The 18,480-nt window shown below is 48.9% G+C and overlaps 1 protein-coding gene across 1 annotated transcript in view; it reads right to left on the bottom strand.

Moving 5' to 3' along the window:
* Positions 1 to 8,721: 8,721 nt before the first annotated feature.
* Positions 8,722 to 18,480, bottom strand: part of VASH2 (vasohibin 2) — a 176,089-nt gene continuing 166,330 nt past the window's right edge. Inside the window, exon 8 of the mRNA XM_085612884.1 lies at positions 8,722 to 12,185. Coding sequence (XP_085469010.1) covers positions 12,113 to 12,185 — 73 coding nt within the window. The 3' untranslated portion in view covers positions 8,722 to 12,112. The remainder of the gene's footprint in view (positions 12,186 to 18,480) is intronic.

Raw genomic sequence — 18,480 nt, 5'->3', positions numbered from 1 at the left:
CTAGCATCACCATCCGACAATCACGGACCCTTCAGCTGTCACCGCTGCCGCCACACCTACAACGCCGCCAGAAACACTGACAGCACAACCCGCCCACAAGAACACACCCGAACCAAAGACCCTGCAATGCATCCTCCTCAACGTCCGATCACTCCACAAAAACGCCACCCAAATCTGGGACCCCCTCGACAGCACCACCACGGACATAGCGTTCTTCACCAAAACCTGGACCAACACCACCTCGGGACCGGACATCGCCATCGCTATTCCCCAAGGATACAAGATCTCCAGGAAGGACCGCCCCACCCACCCGGGAGGAGGAATCGCCATCGTCCACAAATCCACCCTCCGCCTGGGCACACTCCCTGACAAGCCCACAGACCTAATGGAACACCTTCACTTCAAAATACTGGCCAGCCATACCACCACCCTCTGAGGAACCCTCATCTACCGACCCTCTTGATCCCGCGGCCCTTTTGCCAACTCCATCACAGACATCATCTCCCCGCAGGCCATCTTACCATCGATGCGTCCACTTCACTTTCAGAACACCCACCATCCACAAACACCAGCATCTGCTCCCACGAAGAAACTGGACCAAAATCACCGACGACCAACTCACCTCCTCACTCATCAACTCCACTCCAACCATCGCGGAAAACAATGACCGCAACACCGCAGCCTGAACCCTGCACAGATGGATCTCCAACAGCGCCAACACCATAGCCCCCCTCAAGAAAAACAACAACACCCTCGCCAAGAAAGCCAGATGTTTACCACCGATCGCCGAGAGTCCAGATGCACTTGCCGCCGCTTCGAAAAGGCCTGGAGGAACACCAAATCCACAGAAGCCCAAAACAACTTCAGAGCCGCCACTAACACCCACCAACTCAGAGAAATGAGGAAAAAAGCGAATGAAGACAGAATCTCCACACAAGCACACAACAGAAAAGAACTCTTCAACATCATCAAGGAGTTCGCCCAACCCACCAGCGAATCTACTGACATCCCTCCCTCACAAGACCTCTGCGACAAACTCAGCACCTTTTTCCACCACAAAATCAAGAGCATTTACGACAACTTCGACAAAGACAAAGACAACCAACACACTGAACCATCACTAACCATCCCAGACACCCTGAAGCCAGCGATTCACAAGTGGACAGCCCTCACCACCGAAGACACACTGAAGACAATGAAGTCAATCCACTCCGGGGTCCCCATGGACCCCTGCCCCCACCACATCTTCAACAAAGCCGCCGACACCATCGCACCCATGCTCCGCCACACCATCAACCGCTCCCTGGCAACCGCCTCGTTTCCCGATGACTGGAAACACACCGAGGTAAACCCCCTCCTGAAGAAACCCTCGGCGGACCCCACCAACCTCAAAAACTACAGACACATCTCCCTGCTCCCGTTCCCAGCAAAAGTCATAGAGAAAGCCATTAAAAGCCAACTCGCCACATTCATCGAAGAGCACAACATCCTCAACTCCTCCCAATCCGGCTTCAGAAAAAAAAAAAAAAGAAAAAAAAAAAAATCGCAGTATGGAAACTACCCTCCTCGCCGCAACAGACAACATCCGCACCCTACTGGACTAAGGAGAAACAGTAGCCCTCATCCTGCTCGACCTCTCAGCGGCATTCGACACAGTCTCTCACCGCACCCTAATACGCAGACTCCACCATGCAGGGATCCGGGACAAGGCCCTCGACTGGATCTGCTTCTTCCTCTCCATCAGAACGCAGCGGGTCAGACCCCCCCCCCTTTCCTCTCAGACCCTACGCCCACCACCTGCGGAGTCCCCCACGGTTCCGCCCTCAGCCCGACGCTCTTCAACGTCTACATGGCTCTGCTCGCCCCCATCGTCAGAACCTACGGACTCAACATTGTGTCATATGCAGACGACACCCAACTCATCCTCTCCCTATCCAACGAACCCAACACCGCCAGACACAACTTTCGAGAATGCATGGAAGCAGTCGCAAAATGGATAAAAAAGAGCTGCCTACAACTAAACACCAAAAAAACAGAAGTACTCATCATGGGAACAAACCCAGACGCTTGGAACTACACCTTGTGGCCCTCCGCCCTCGGAAGCCCGCCCACCCCCACAGACCATGCACGCAACCTGAGAATCAACCTGGACTCCGAGCTCAAATTGGACCACCAGATCAACTCAGTCTCGTCCTCCTGCTTCCACACCCTCTGCCTCCTACGCAAGACCTTCAAATGGATCCCCCTCGAACACAGAAAGACCATCACGCACGACCTAGTCACCAGCAGACTCGGCTATGGCAACGCACTCTATGCTGGAATAAACAAAAACCTCACCCGCAAGCTATAGAACATCCAGAACGCCGTCGCAAGACTGGTCCTCAACTTGCCAAGACACTGCCACATCTCCCAGCACCTGCTGCGCACACTCCACTAGCTCCCCATCGAGGCCAGAGTCACCTTCAAGATGCTCACCCACGCACACAAGGCTCTCCACGACACCGGACCAACATACCTGAACAGCCAACTCAAATTCCACGCACCCCAAAGGACCGTACGATCAGCCCAGCTCTCCTAAGCCATAGTCCCCCACACCAGAAAGACCAAATTGGGAGGCCAGAGCCTGGAACGCACTTCCGCTCCACCTCGGACAGACATCGCTCCCCATCTTCTCAAGAAACCTCAAAACCTGGCTCTTTAACAGACCCCCTCCATGATGGACTGGAACCTGCACCCCCCCACACCCAGCGCCTTGAGACCCTTACGGGTGAGTAGTCTCGCTTAACAAATGCATGATTGATTGATTGATCAGCTGGAGGAGGAGAAGGAGGTGAAGTGTTAGTGCCCATTTGCTTTTGTGTCTTGGGTATTTGATATTTCTCTGAAGTGTTCAGTTTTCTCTTTTTAGGAGGTTTGGTGACAACTTTACCAGTTTCTGGGTCAATATAAAGAGTTTGTTTTGGATCCGAAAAATCTGGTACAGACTGTGTGAGTAGATGCACTTGTTTTTGGCACTTGTTTTTGTTTTATTTGCTGTGCACTGGCTGGGCTCTCCCCCCCTCACACCTGCATTTAATTTGAGGAATTCTCACCACCGTTTTGGTGGGCCCGGGTTCTGTGGGTGGTCCGGGGATCGTCTTGTCATCGGCGACCAGCGCCATCTTGGATTGGGTCCAGGCTTTTTTTGGCGGGCGCCATCTTGGAGCGTCCAGGCGCTCCTCCCTCCACTTCGGCGCCTATTTAAGGCACTTTTAATCGGCGGTCAGCCTTGAAAGGTCCCGTTTTACCGCGCTGCGGTTTGTAAGGGCTGCAGATTTTAATCTTTTACTTTGTGCAGTTTTTAGCGCGTTTAGCGCGTTTTCGCGCGTTTGGCACTTGTTTTTGTTTTATTTGCTGTACACTGGCTGGGCTCTCCCCCCCCTCACACCTGCATTTAATTTGAGGAATACTCACCACCGTTTTGGTGGGCCCGGGTTCTGTGGGTGGTCCGGGGATCGTCTTGTCATCGGCGACCAGCGCCATCTTGGATTGGGTCCAGGCTTTTTTTGGCGGGCGCCATCTTGGAGCGTCCAGGCGCTCCTCCCTCCACTTCGGCGCCTATTTAAGGCACTTTTAATCGGCGGTCAGCCTTGAAAGGTCCCGTTTTACCGCGCTGCGGTTTGTAAGGGCTGCAGATTTTAATCTTTTACTTTGTGCAGTTTTTAGCGCGTTTTCGCGCGTTTGGCACTTGTTTTTGTTTTATTTGCTGTGCACTGGCTGGGCTCTCCCCCCCCTCACACCTGCATTTAATTTGAGGAATACTCACCACCGTTTTGGTGGGCCCGGGTTCTGTGGGTGGTCCGGGGATCGTCTTGTCATCGGCGACCAGCGCCATCTTGGATTGGGTCCAGGCTTTTTTTGGCGGGCGCCATCTTGGAGCGTCCAGGCGCTCCTCCCTCCACTTCGGCGCCTATTTAAGGCACTTTTAATCGGCGGTCAGCCTTGAAAGGTCCCGTTTTACCGCGCTGCGGTTTGTAAGGGCTGCAGATTTTAATCTTTTACTTTGTGCAGTTTTTAGCGCGTTTAGCGCGTTTTCGCGCGTTTGGCACTTGTTTTTGTTTTATTTGCTGTGCACTGGCTGGGCTCTCCCCCCCCTCACACCTGCATTTAATTTGAGGAATACTCACCACCGTTTTGGTGGGCCCGGGTTCTGTGGGTGGTCCGGGGATCGTCTTGTCATCGGCGACCAGCGCCATCTTGGATTGGGTCCAGGCTTTTTTTGGCGGGCGCCATCTTGGAGCGTCCAGGCGCTCCTCCCTCCACTTCGGCGCCTATTTAAAGTCGCTCTTACCCGCGCAGCGGGAACGCGCAGCTAGGACGCCGTCGCTTGCCGGAGTCTTGCCAGAGTCCTGCCCGTCTGCGCCCGTCAGCGTCCCGGAGGCGTCTTGGCGGCGGGCGGGGCTCTGTTCACCGAGAATGAGTAATCTGGGCCCTCATTTGGTGCGGTACTCTTCTAGGGAGCTGCGCTCCTTGAATCATAGGGAGAGCTGCTGTTGTACTGTCTTTCCGGGCCGCTATAGGGGTAAGTCGCGATGTCCGGGTTGTGGCTGGCATCCGACACGGGTTCTGTCATCAGCCCCGCCTATTGACATAGCTGGTGCAGAGTACGCCTGCATGCTGTTAAACACCAGATCAGCTCGCAGCCATGCGCAACACATCTTTGAGCTCCTCGAGACAGAGAAGCCACTCTGCCTAATGCTGACGGAGACTTGGTGGGGTGAAGCTTCTAATCCCGATGTGGCTATGGCCATTCCGCCGGATTTTGACATCTTCAGGAAGGACAGAGCAAAGGGCAGGGGTGGCGGGGTCGCATTGGTGGTAAAGAAGGGCACGCCCTGCACTATCTTGCCCACTGAGGACATCCGCGGCTCGGAATCGTTGGCTTTTTCAATTGTGCTAGCGCCGCATCAATCAGTAAAGGGACTGTTAGTCTACCGCCCCCCTGGTCCGCTTGGGACGTTTTTTGCTGACCTTGATTCGGTGCTGGTGGGTCTAGCACTGAGAGCAGAACACTGCTTAGTGGCGGGGGACTTTAACATCCGGATGGATGATCCGTCGGACCCCGCCGCTATTAAGCTTTTGGAGGCTATGACTCCGCTGGGTCTCACCCCGCATTTGCAGGGCCCGACCCATGACAAGGGGCACACTCTAGACCAGGTCTTCTCGACCTCTCCTTTAGTGGTGAAAGAGATTCTCCCGGTCTTGTGGTCGGATCACTGGCTGGCCAAATTTGTAATCAGCGGCAACGTCAGGGCGCCTAACCCTGTCTCACAGCAGCGGGGTCGAGCCTCTAGAGCATTTAGCAGGGTGACCCCTGAGATGCTGGCTCAGGCTGCTGCGACGCACCCTTGCCCTCTGTCTGGCGAGCTAGAGAGAGACCTGGAGTCCCTGCAAGAATGGCTGATGGAGAGGCTGAATGACCTGGCCCCAGTCCCGCCCCCCCGCCCGACATCTAAGCGGGTCTCGGCCCCTTGGTTTACCCCTGCTCTGTGGGCTACGCGGCAGCAGTGCAAGGTAGCCGAAAGGGCCTGGCGGGCACATTATGACAGCAAGGACAGGTCTGCCTACAAGGCTGTGGTTAAAGCTTACCACCGAGACATCCGCCTCGAAAAGAAAGCCTATCTTGCGGGGAGAATCGAAGCAGCTTCGAACTCCAGTAAGGAGATCTTTACCATCGTTCGAGAATTCATCTCCCCTCGGACTACTGCTTCGGAAGAGGGGCCCGTAGAATCTTGGGCGGCGGATCTTGCGTGTTTTTTTACAGGCAAGATCAAACTCATCCAGGACTCCTTTCTATCGAGTGAACCGGTTACATTGCCGATGCCCGAGGCGGGCTCGCCTCCCCCAGTTGCGCAGGGCGCCTTATTGGCTGAGTTTCCATCTCTGCCAGCCTCAGCTTCTCTAGCGCTTATGGGCAATTTAAAATCTGGGTCTCCGCTTGACCCCTGCCCTGCTAAGCTCCTGGGTAAACTGGCGGAGGTGGTTAATCCGCTGGCGCACCCTCTTCTCAACCTCTCGTTGAGTCTGGGAGAGGTGCCGCCAGTATGGAAGCAGGCAATGGTCATCCCGTTGCTTAAAAAGCCGGGACTTGACCCGAAAGCCCCAGCCAATTACAGGCCAATTTCGTTGCTGCCGGCTCTTGTAAAAATTCTGGAGAAGCACGTTCAGTCGGTGCTCTCCAATTTTCTGGAGTCCCATGAGATCTTACATGACTCCCAGTCGGGCTTCCGTTCACATCGCAGCACCGAGACCGCGCTCCTTGAGGTTTCTGAAACCATTAAAGGGGTGTTGGATACCAGGGGCAAAGTCATGCTGGTGTTGTTGGACTTGTCGGCGGCTTTCGACACCGTCCCCCATGAGGGCCTGCTCGCAAGACTCTTTGAGATTGGTCTGCGGGGGACGGTGCTCAAATGGTTTTCTTCCTTTTTGGCCGGCCGCCGGCAAACGATCTGGACATCATCTGACACCGCCGTAATGCCGCCTCTGGGAGTCGGGGTCCCTCAGGGCTCTATATTGAGCCCGACCCTTTTTAACATCTTTATGACCCCTTTGGCGGCGGTGGCGGAGTCATTTGGTGCCCGGATCGTGTCGTATGCCGACGACACCCAGCTTCTCTTCTCTTGCGAGAGAGGGGCTGACTTTGACGGGGAGAGTATCCAGAATTGCCTTGGGGCTGTGTTCGCATGGTTCCAACTGAACAGCCTCAAGTGCAATTCCGACAAATCGGAGGTACTCCTCTTCGGGTGCGATACGGAGCCTAGCTGGCAGGCCTGGTGGCCCATCGACATGTTCCCTCCGTCCGGCTCTTCTCCCATGGCTAAAAACTTGGGGGTTAAGATGGACAAGGGGCTGACGATGAAAGCCCAGATCTTGGGGGTAACCGGCACTTGCTTCGGCCTGTTAAAAATGCTGCGGAGGTTCTTGCCTCTCTTGTCCGAGGAGCACAGGAGGCTGACGGTGCAGGCTCTGATAGGCTCCAGGTTGGATTATGCCAACATTCTTTACCTGGGCCTGCCAGAGTATCTGCTACAAAGGCTTCAAGTTGCACAGAACGCGGCGGCCAGGGCCATCTTTGGCCTAAGTAGACGGGCCAGCGCCTCTGGGTTGTTGGTGACGTTACACTGGCTACCCATCCGCAAACGGATTGCCTTTAAGGCTCTGACCTTGGCCTACAAAGCGCTCCATGCTGTGGGAGCTAAACATCTCCAAAAGAGACTGACCTTTTACCATCCGACTCGCTCGTTGAGGTCAGAATCTCTACTTTTGGCGGCTGTTCCGCGCGTGAAGAGGGCTCGCCTTGGGGGCCGCTCTTTCAGTCTGTTGGCCCCACAGATGTGGAATGCACTACCGCTCCCTTTGCGGGGGGCGTCTACTCTCCTTGATTTTAGAAGAGGTCTCAAAACCTGGCTGTTTTCCCAATAGGTCTGCCAGTAGTTTTGCTTTCTTTTTGTTTATCTTTTAACCTCTTTTAGCTGTGTTGTGTTATTCTGAAATCTGTTCCCCTTACCTAAAAGCGCCGGGACACTCTTTTTGAGTAACCGTTGCGCTATACAAAAGAATAAATAACATAACATAACATAACATAACATGTCCTTTTTCAGTGCCGAAGATTTAGGGTCAGAGTGTTCTTTAGACAGAGTCTCTGAGGCTTTCTGCGGGGTCTTGGACTCCTTAGGTTTTGGTATAGAAGTTTGTGGCTCCGAGATTTTTTTGGGTTCCGAAGGTTTTTTCGGCTCCGAAGGCGTTTTCAGCTCCGAAGGTTTTTTCGGTTCTGAATGTTCGTCCGTGGTGTGTTTCGACGCAGAGGGCTTTGGCGTCAAGGCTGTTTTCGGTGCCGACGAAGAAGGGCGTGGCACATCTTTGGTCTTGTGTTTCGGTGCCGAAGGTGACTTTTTGGCACCAGAATGGGGGTGGCTCGAGCCGGAAGGCTTGTATTTAGGTTTTATAGCCGGGTCCGAGGGCGGGGCGTCTGAGACATGTTGCTGGTGTCGACCTGAGCCCGAAGGCGAAGGAGTTACTGGAGCCTTAGGTTTGACTTTTGGGAGAGGGGTTTCGGTACACACGGACCGCTGAGGCAGGGTGACTGTCTCCTCTTCGACGTCTGAGTCGTCGGCCTCGGAGATGGAGAGGTCTTCTTCATCACCTTGTTGTTCCGGCTGGACATTGGGATCTGTTTTCCATCCCTTGCAGACGTAGTCCGGTAGAATGGAGACGAAGCCGAAGAACAGTGGGTCTGGGCGAGCACTCTTAAGGTGATGGATAGCACCAGTTGCTGTTGTCTAGATCTTTGATTTGTTGGTCTGGAGAGAAAAACCGAGAGCTTATAAAGGTCTCGTGGGGATTGAAGCTCCGATCCCAAAGCTGCTATAACGATGTTTGAATACGATGGCGGAAAAAAACAATCTAACAAAGGAGCTGAGGGACATGCGCAATATACACCGGAGGAGAAATCACTATACCTCGTGACTCGAAAACTTCTTTGCAGATAAACAACTTGTAATTTCCAATCCCAACACTAGATGGCAGGATAATGCTAAGTATATTTATCTACGTCCAACACATGCTACGAACATGTCAATCATCACCAGATAATTTGTTTCACTTACATATGTTGATGATATAACTATAACAAAATTATAACAATAGTCATTGTGAATGAACTACACACAGACAATATTTTCCTTTGAAAGAAAACATTTTATTAAAATGTTCATGCTCCATAAAAACATACAATGATATCAAAGGCAAAAACAAATTGCATGCATCATCACTATATGAATTATTTACAAGGTTGGTTTTGGATTATAAAAATATTCACTTAATCACAGTTTTTCAGGAATAAAAATACACAAAGGAGAACATGTTAGCGAGTAACAAACAGAATTGATTGTACGTCATCACAAAAAAATTGTACTAAAGTGTTTGTTACACAAGCTGGTACAGCTTATAAATGTTTGGGTGAGCTTGTACAGCTTATAAACGCTTAGGTGCAAGCCGCACACGCGCAGATAAAGCTACATTGTTGCTCTGGGCAGCAAATGGTGTAGTAACCACTAAGAGCCAAGAAAACAACTTAACAGTAGAAGAAATATGCACAACAGTCAGGGGTAGGTCTATGAAAGTGTACAGATTGCACCCATTTTTGTTACAAAAATATTATTGGCTTGCTCATATCTGAAAACATCACAATTCACGAATACGGAAAAAAGCGGTTTGTTTGTGGTGGCAAATTTTAATTGACATGATCAATTTTGAATCATTAAGTGGATTATGGGATTCTGAGAGATGATCTTCAGATAGGGACACTTCAAGCTAAAAAGTGCAGAATCCTGTAATTTCTACACCTGTAGGACATTATTACATGTGCTGTCGAGCCTATAAAGCAGGAATTTCCAGCAGAGGTCCAGGAGAGCCAAATCCATGCCAGATTTTCAAGATATTCCAGTCCAACACATGTACATTTATTAGATCTACATGAACTTATTTAAATAATTGGTAGTGATCATGAAAATCTGGTACAGATACAGGCCTGAGTTGGTCCCTGCTAGAATAATATTTACACTAAAAGTAAAGTTTACGTCAGACCAATCGTTTTTTTTAAAGAGAGAAACGCAGTTTCCCATTTTCCAGACTTTCACGCAGCCGGCGCCTGGGGACTGGGAGGGAAGCTAAGAGCCAGAGCAAGATGAACGCATAAGGCAACTAGGAAAGGTAAGATCTGTTTAAGAGTGGTCTCTGCTTTAGGCACACCATTAAGTTAAGAACTGACCACAATACAGTCTGAAAATTTTTGTAAGACATTTAAGACTGGTTCTAACACATTTTCTGCATCGAGAGCAGTGAGAACTTAGATAAAATATTTATTGCAAAGCTTTTGTTCGAAGCAAGTAGAGATCTCATTTCACCCAACACAGAAAATGTCCTAAGGCAGGAGGAGAGTTAGTCCAAAATATACCTTGTCAGGAAAAGGAGAATGATCAGGGTAGGAGACCTTTTATTCAGGGTTTGCAGCAGGCAAAAAGGGAAAAGCAAAAAAAAAAAAAACATCCATAAGTGCTTGCTGCAATATTTTTCTAAAATAAGACCCTACACCACTAGCCATTCAGTGGTTATAGAAGCAGAGACTTTATCCACGACCACATTCCACGTAGAAAATTCCTAAAGCAGATAAAGCCCAAAAGAATCACTCCAAGAAAGAAGTGCATTTTGTAGTACTGCCAGCTCCAAAGCACAGAGTGTGAACTCCAGGATGAAATATACTAAACTACAACCACACACCCAACTGTGCTTGAAGTAAAAGTTAAGACTTCATGTATACACGGTTATGTTCTGAAATTCAGAAAGCCTATCTTTATCTTTCAGTGAACTAACTGGCTAATCACTCCATTTTCAAAAGGACTTTTGGTAGGGCTTTGGTGTGGTGTTAAGAAAGTTGTGTCACTGGCTCACGCGTAACCCATATAACTAAGTGATCTCACTGGTGTCTACGCTTCCTGTAAAAAGTATCCCCTGAAGATGCTGTGGAGGGAGGGGAGTTGGAGATTACGATTATTTTAGTTGCCTGGAGTTCAACACTTTCTCCAAATGTATCTACATTGCTCTGACACCCACAGTTTGTGACTATCCAATAAGCAAGGTCCAAGGACCGCTTGTATACTCTCAAATAACAGGCAGGGAGTCAAGGTTTGTTGCAGAACTTCCTATAAGAAATGGTCTAAGAACTACTTCTGCCATTGCACAGCCGAGTATTATGTCCGTGACTTAAAAAGGACCAAGCTAGAAAATTAATGCGATTTCCTAAAGTAAATTCTATGTTCCACCACGCATCTGGGCGACAACTGGGCCTTTTGTTCCCATGTGCCTCACTTGCTTTTCTTCCACATACTCCTGTTTGTGGTTATGCAGACCTGCCATTAAGTTATGTGAATTGAAGGGGTTTCCCAAATGTGTTTACTGTAGAAGTTGTAACAAGCCACCCATTCTGTAAATACATGCAGTCGACTTTGTGGCCATAGAAAAAAAAAAAGAGCAGGTGCTCTGCATTTGCCATAAATCTTTTCTTGCTGGAGGTTGGCCAGAAGGTCTAATCTATTTCAGTAGGACGAGGATCCGCTCTTCTAAGGTGTTCAGAGGTGCTAAATACACTTCTTGATTTCACACTCCATCTTTCCAGCACTTATGTTAAAGAACACTGTGTTTATGCATGGACACGAAAGATGTGCAACTCAACAAGACACATGGGATGAGCTGGCTTGGATCCCCTTTGAGACAATCCAATAATCCAGTAAACAAAAATGTTCGAAATGCAAATTCTGACTGTAGATAACAAAAACAATTTCGTGCATTACAACACATTGTACAAGTCTGTAGACAGTTTAAAAAACAAACAACTGTTTATTTCATTAAAAAAAACAATTTTCAAACGACAAAAAGTTTGAGGTTTTGAGACCGAGCAAATTTCTGGTCTCTTGCGGGACCTGGTGCTTTGCATAATACATTGGACAGCCCAGAGAGCCCTTAAAGCGTTCGTAGGTTTGCACCATTTGCAAGAATACCTTTCTGTAGGAAGTGCCTTAAACGCGTTTTAAGAAAAGCTTAGACAACGGCCAAACGGCCTTATGCTAAAAATACTGACAGTTTTGCATATCTATTGGATCAAAACCGAGGTATTGGTGACCCTTCCTAAAACTCGCATCCAATTCTGCACGCCTGTTTTTTTATTGCTTTTTTTATGCATTTTTTAAAATTAGAACACCTCAATAACTTAACAGCAATTCAACGTCATAGCTTCCCAGTGCCATCTCGGAGTACTGAAGACACCACTGAGAAACAGACTGATAACACACTAGTTCCTTCCTGGTTTCTAAGAAATGGATTCCCACCGCTCAGTTCTTTTTGTCTTAGTTGCCACGGGTTCAGTAAAACAAATCTTGCAGTGTAAAAAGATACAAATTATAAAATCAACAAACGCTTAATAAATAATGAGAATTCTGGTTTAAAAAAAGGATTGCTGGTAAAGTGCAAAGAGAAGCACCACGGAAGCCCGGTCTACCCGCTGCAGTGCCCGGCTTTATTAAATACGGATCTGATAGCCCACATCGTTTAAGGTGCTCAGCTCCTGGGGCTTCCTGTCCAGAACAGCAGGCCTGCAAACCAAGAGAAAAAACACAAAGTCAGGGTTTCAGCTTTTTGCAGTAGTAAGATGAACAGCTCAATTGGAAGCACATATTTGAAGTTAGTCAGTAAATGTGGATATTACAGCACTACGTTTTAGTTTAGGTATGTGGTGTAGTGGACCACCCAAGAAAGGGGCTTTGGAGTCGTGTACAGAGTGCATTCTTAGTGCAGAGGCAGGATATCAAAGCATGATGTGGTGCACAGCACAGGTGATGGGGGTAGGTTTGTGTGTGTGAGGGGGAACTGTAGACTACACATCTGCATCTTTCCATTAGTCATTAACCTTACATAGCTACACACATTCACTTTGCTCACACAATATACAATTTTAAGTGCAGGGAGATAAAGACTTTCTCAGAATAACACTTGTGTTTATGGTCAGGCTTGACAGTTTGCTTGTCACCAATTATATGAGCATCAATAGAGAGCGGGATTTGGCTCCGCCCACCTGTTGGGAGCCAGGAGAACATGTTTTCATTGATCAGAAGTTGTGTGCTTACACACACACAAAAAAAGTGCTTGCCCTCCACACAGTTGTGATCATTTTGTTTATTTATCCAGCTGCCTGAGGTAGAACTTTCAGGCGCACGGACATGACACTATAATGTTATTAAAGTGTCTTGATAGTTTATGGTATTTTTTGTTTCTGCCAGCAGCACAGAAAGAAAGAGGGCAGTCGTTAACCTACATGGATATTTAGTTCTGGTTTGACGGTAAAACTTTCACCCGACCTTTTGACCTACACCAATATTATACTACAGTTCTTTGCTTCCACACAAATACATTATCCATTCGCATGGTATGTACTGGTAATGTTTATCATCACTATACAACATTCTGGTGTATGTGTGTTTCGCTGGGGGGGCCCAAATATCCTTAGTACGACATTGAGGGAGGGCGACTGCGTGAAAGGCAGAGATAGGCAGAAGGACAGATATTGGTTTCAAAAAGGTGAGATGCAGACAGAAAGATCACTTTTGCAGTGGGGGACAGGGGAACCCTGCGATTTGGGGCCCCTTGGTAGTTGTTCACTTTGCCAATGCCTTAAAACACTGGATGTACCCACTTCCAGAAAAACTGACAAGTTCCACAGTTTTCCAGCGTCAATCTCCAAAAAAACGCAATAAATATAAGCGATTGCGGAATCAATCACGTTAATGAACAATAGTTTCACTTTAGAATCAAATACCTCGCACACACTGTAAGGGCTCTGGATCCAAATTGGTCAACCATGCTGCTGACGTATGCGCTTCCATAGCTCCATCGAGCTGAATTCCCACAAAGAAGTTTCTTTGTGCATTAAGTTACGATCAGTGCCAAACAATCATACTAATATGAAGAAAATGATCTTACTACTTCTAAAACATGATTGGGTCACCCATGTAATATAGATATGGGCTACCTAATCTCATGAAAGTGACTTGTGCCACCAGAGCATCAGATGCGGTGTGTATAAACCAGTTTTTTTTCATTTTTATAAAGCGCGAACTCGACCAGAAGGTATTGTAAAGCTGAACGTGAGCACTAGTTACATTACACAAGGACACATTCATTTTTTGTGAAAACAAGGAGATTAAATGATTTATTCTGAGCCGACTACTAGGCTTGAAAATGCATATTCCAGCCACTAGATGTCACTGCAACACCAATATGTGCTAAAATGAAAACCCAGGTGCTATGCAAGGGTCAGGAGCTACAGCGCATTAACGTGGGGGCTAAGAGGCTGAAGGTTCTCGTACAGACGGGTACCAAATTGGTTTCCCTCCACCTCTAATCCAAGTCCTCACTATATTCGCAGGCTCTTTGCAATAATATTGCAAATTTTTTTATATCGAAAAAATAGACACTACAAGAGCATGAAATGGCAAAGCAGAGCTGGCCTTGGTAAATAGTTGCATTTTTAGGTCTCGCCTAGCGATGCAGCGCTTGCGCTGCTCGCGTTGGCGAGATCTATTGTTGTCGACTTGGGTTCGGAAGGGGGACAGGAGATGTGCACTTTCCCAGACAGCTGATGTGCACACTCACGGCGTCTCTTCTCTGGCGATGTGAGCTTGCGGACGGACAGCAGATGTACACGCTTATGGCGTGCCGTGCACGCCGTCTCTTCTCGCAGCCGGACAGCAGTTGTGCACGCTCACGGCGTCTCGCTCCCTGCCCTACCGCGTCTCTTCCGCCTTGTTTAATTCTACTACCGAGGCTGTTCTGCGCTCCATGCCAACTTGTGCCCCAGTCCCGCCTCTTGGGTTACGTGTGCTTCAGGACCCGCAATCCTGCTTACAAGCAGCGCTGTGGGCTACGGTCAGTGTTTGTGTGTCCCGATCCTGCCTCTTGGGTTTACGAGCGCAGGAGGAACTGCGCGCCTGACACCAAGCACTGGTGTGTGCCCCGATCCGGCCTCCCTGTGGCTCTGACAACTGAACACGCTGGGTGTGCACTCTCATGAAGCAGCGCAAGCCAGATGACTGTGTGCCTCAACCCCAGCCAGAGAAGCCTCACTGCGACATCCACGCCCCCCTCAGCTAGTCTGCAGGAGAGGGACAACGTAAAGCAATGCTGGCCCTGTGACTAAGGCCCGCCGACACCGCACCGGACCCTCACGAGGTATCTTGCAAATTCAGTAGACGCAGGCGAGCCCTGACCTTGTAGCGTCTTGCCCCAGCTCTGTGGGCGCATGTAGAAGTACTTTGGTGATTACCTGGGATTGGAGCAGACCTTGTAGTAATGCAGCGCTCACCGCAGCCTGCTGCCCTGAATCCCTTCTGATTTTAAATCCCCAGTGGGACCATAAATGCCATAGTAGAAGCGCACCGGCTTCCAAGACGGCAGCATCACACGTAGCTTGCAAATGCCTGTTTTGCTAGTGTATGATCGACTTTTTTTATGTGCTTGCCGATTTTAAAAGGTATTATCTCAACAACTCAGTTTGTCGCCTTTATCCTCGTTTCTTTTAAATTGTTCTTTTTACCCCGGTGCAATAACTTAAGCCGCTCGCGCGATATATACGTGTAAACACTGTAGCGTGGGTTTAAAATTATGATACAGTGAGAAAAGTGACTGCAACAAGTGTGTAATTATTGCTTACTTTTTGAAATACTGCCGCAAAGTTGTGTGCTGCTTTTTTTGTACTCGTAGAAGGTATTGTTCTTTATTTAGAACCCCACTAATCAAATTATTACATGTGATTTGCATTTCCTGTCTAACTCCTGGGCGTGGCACAGCAAGTTTTTCTTTAATACTATGTGCAGCTATTAATGTATTCCTTCCAGAAGTCATTTCATAGTACGCAACCGTAATCAATACATTTGTAAGGTGTTAGATATTTTTCCTCGTGGCGGCGATATGCATCGGCGCTTTTGTACCTTGATTTTATAATTTCCCATCGCTTGTTGTTGATGACAGGGCAGGTGCGAATACTTCGTTAAACTCTAGGCAGCATCTACCGGTTGTCCACCTGGTCTCCTGTAGGCAAATTATATCATTGTGGTATAACTCCTCCATTACTGCTGGGCTAGTGAGTATGTTATTGAGGCCTCTAATGTTCCAAGAGGACACAGAGTCCTGTGGCCAATTTACATTTCCACAATCGAGGATGCCCCAGGTCCCTGGTTTTAGGCATGCTGATGGGTGTTTGTTTGGAGAATTCCTTTGATTGTTGCAGGTTTGAAATATTTAATTGGCGAAGCTTCTAGAAATCGAGATCCCGTGAAAAGGATTTCCTTAGAGCCCTGCTCCTCTGGCGTTTTTAAGACTGGACCTTTTCTCCAACAAGCCACGATTTACATCCTCTGCATCTTTTATAAAGGGATAACCTTCGAGTCTCTCACCAAGGACCTCCCAGACAATAGGTGTGTAGAGTGATAACTGCAGGCCACTAAGTGGGATGTTGTGTGCCCATACAAAATTGTGATGTGTCCTTTGCATGCTTCATAATGGAAGTTTATTGTTAAAAAATGTTTGCTCATATCATTCATCCACCAGTTCATTAAAGCATTCATCCATTTTTCCATCGTCCCAGCCAATGTGTCCATTTAGTCATCCACCCACCCATACTCAGTCCATTCACCCTCCACACCCTGTATCTATCCTTCTATCAATCCATGGGTTCCCCACTCCATCCCAAACAATAATAAAGCATAACAAATATTTAACATGCACAAGGTAAAGGAAAACGTGCTATATGCCTCAATCTTCCTGCTAAATTATATTAGAGAAAGAGAGGGCAAAGATGGAAAATCTGAAAACTGTAAGAATAAAAGCATGCCTTTCAAACATTCCACAGCGTGATCTGTTTTGATGAAATATATTACTTTTTTATTCAGTGATCTTTAACCTTTATCAGAGCACTGGAAATGACACCAGGGCAGATGTTAGCTGCAGGATATGACTGAAACCTTCAAAACTGAGGTAGCTAAATGCTCTGTTGGAAGCTCAATGACTGACATTATGCTGGATTTACGGACAGTACGTGACATTAACAAACTGGTGGTCACCCTTCATCTGATGATGGTGTTCCTGTGTTATTTCCACACTGGGTGAAACTGCACTAGATTGGGCACTGTGTATTAACCTCAAAACAGTTTTTGCATAGAGAACCAGTGAACGGTCAGGTTTTCAACTGAAGGATTAATTTGCGCCGGTGGGTGCCACCAGCTCCCACTAAAGGGCACAAGTTCTAATTTTCTGCATCAGATATTTACCGGGCAAGAGAGGGAAATCAACCAAAGCAGAAATATGGAGGAAGAGAAAAACTGGAAAACATGCCACAAATAGAGAAAGTAGGAGTCTGAATAAGTGAGAGAAAGGGGCAGGGAGTGATTAAAGGGGCCCAAGTTGGATTTAAGACTACGCAGCCTTGGCATTCAGGACGTCCACATTTAATTTCACTGGGTTTGGGCTTCTGAGCAGTGCTTTGGACACTGAAACTAGGGGAGAGGATGTGGTCTAACAGCTAGAGCGGTTAACTTCGAAGCTGGGGATTCTCAACATCCTGTGATTCTGGGCAAATAAATTAATCTCCCCATACCTAAAACAAGCATTTGCAATGTAATAGGTCTCTCATTTTCAAAACTTTGACCTATTGGTATTGTAAATGACAATACCTTTTTTGTTAATGCAGGTTTTTTAAACACGTCAGAGCCGGTCGCTCCACCCGCCGCATGGCTCCTCCTGAGTGCACCCGGTCTCCCTGCTACCACCGCCTGCTCGCCGCCGCCCCTGAGGCTGTGACTCCTGTGCCTCCGTTTTTCGTACTTTCTCTGTGTCAGCAGTTTTTGTTTTCTCCCCATGTGGTGTGATTTTTGTCGTTTTCCGCTTTTCCCCCGTTGCACCCCGCTCCCTGCCGCTGCTCCCCCGCGGCCCCGCCCCCTTTTCTCTTTTGTACCCTCTCCCCTTCCCATTCGCCACCCCGCTCCCGCCTCCCAGCTGCTCCTCCCTCCCACTCTCCACTTATGGCAGAGTACGCGCGTACGCGCAGCGGGCGCACCAAAGGCAAGCCCGTCCGCGCCTGGACCGCGCCCAGCGCCAGGAACCCTGGACCTCGACGATGCCAACGCACCCGATGAACCTACGACGCCGCCACCCTCCGCGCACTCTACACCGGCCGGAACCCCGCCTGCCACCTGGCCACCCCGAAACGCACCCACGCACCCTTCACCTGCCAAGAGTGCAAATTCACCTGCAGCCGTCCCAGGCCGGCACCCGCCAAGCCTACCACCAGCAAGAATCACCTCAAGTGCATCCTGCTCAACACCCGCTCCGTCCACCGACACGCAGTCGAACTCTGGAACCTCCTAGACACTACAGCACCCGACGTCGCCTTCCTCACAGAGACCTGGATGAACGCCACCTCAGCCCCCGACATCGCCATAGCCATCCCGGACGGCTACAAGATCACCCGGAGGGACCGCACCAACCAAACCGGAGGAGGCATCGCCATCGTCCACATAAACACAAACCGCATCACAAACAACTCGGAAGACACCCTCACAGCAGCCGAACACCTGCAATTCCAGATACACACCGACCCCAGAACCACCCTCAGAGGTACCCTTATCTACAGACCCCCGGGAACACGCACTCAATTCAGCAAAGCCATCGCAGACTTCATTAGCCCGCACGCCCTCACCTCCCCAGACTACATCCTCCTGGGAGACCTCAACTTCCACCTGGAGAACAACAATGACAGCAACACCACCACCCTGCTGGACAACCTCGCCAACCTCGGACTCAAGCAACTGGTGAACACCCCCACCCACTACGCCGGCC

This window comes from Triturus cristatus, chromosome 6 (genome assembly GCF_964204655.1).
Source record: "Triturus cristatus chromosome 6, aTriCri1.1, whole genome shotgun sequence".
Taxonomy (NCBI): Eukaryota; Metazoa; Chordata; class Amphibia; order Caudata; family Salamandridae; genus Triturus; species Triturus cristatus.
This window is presented reverse-complemented; position numbering and strand designations above follow the sequence as displayed.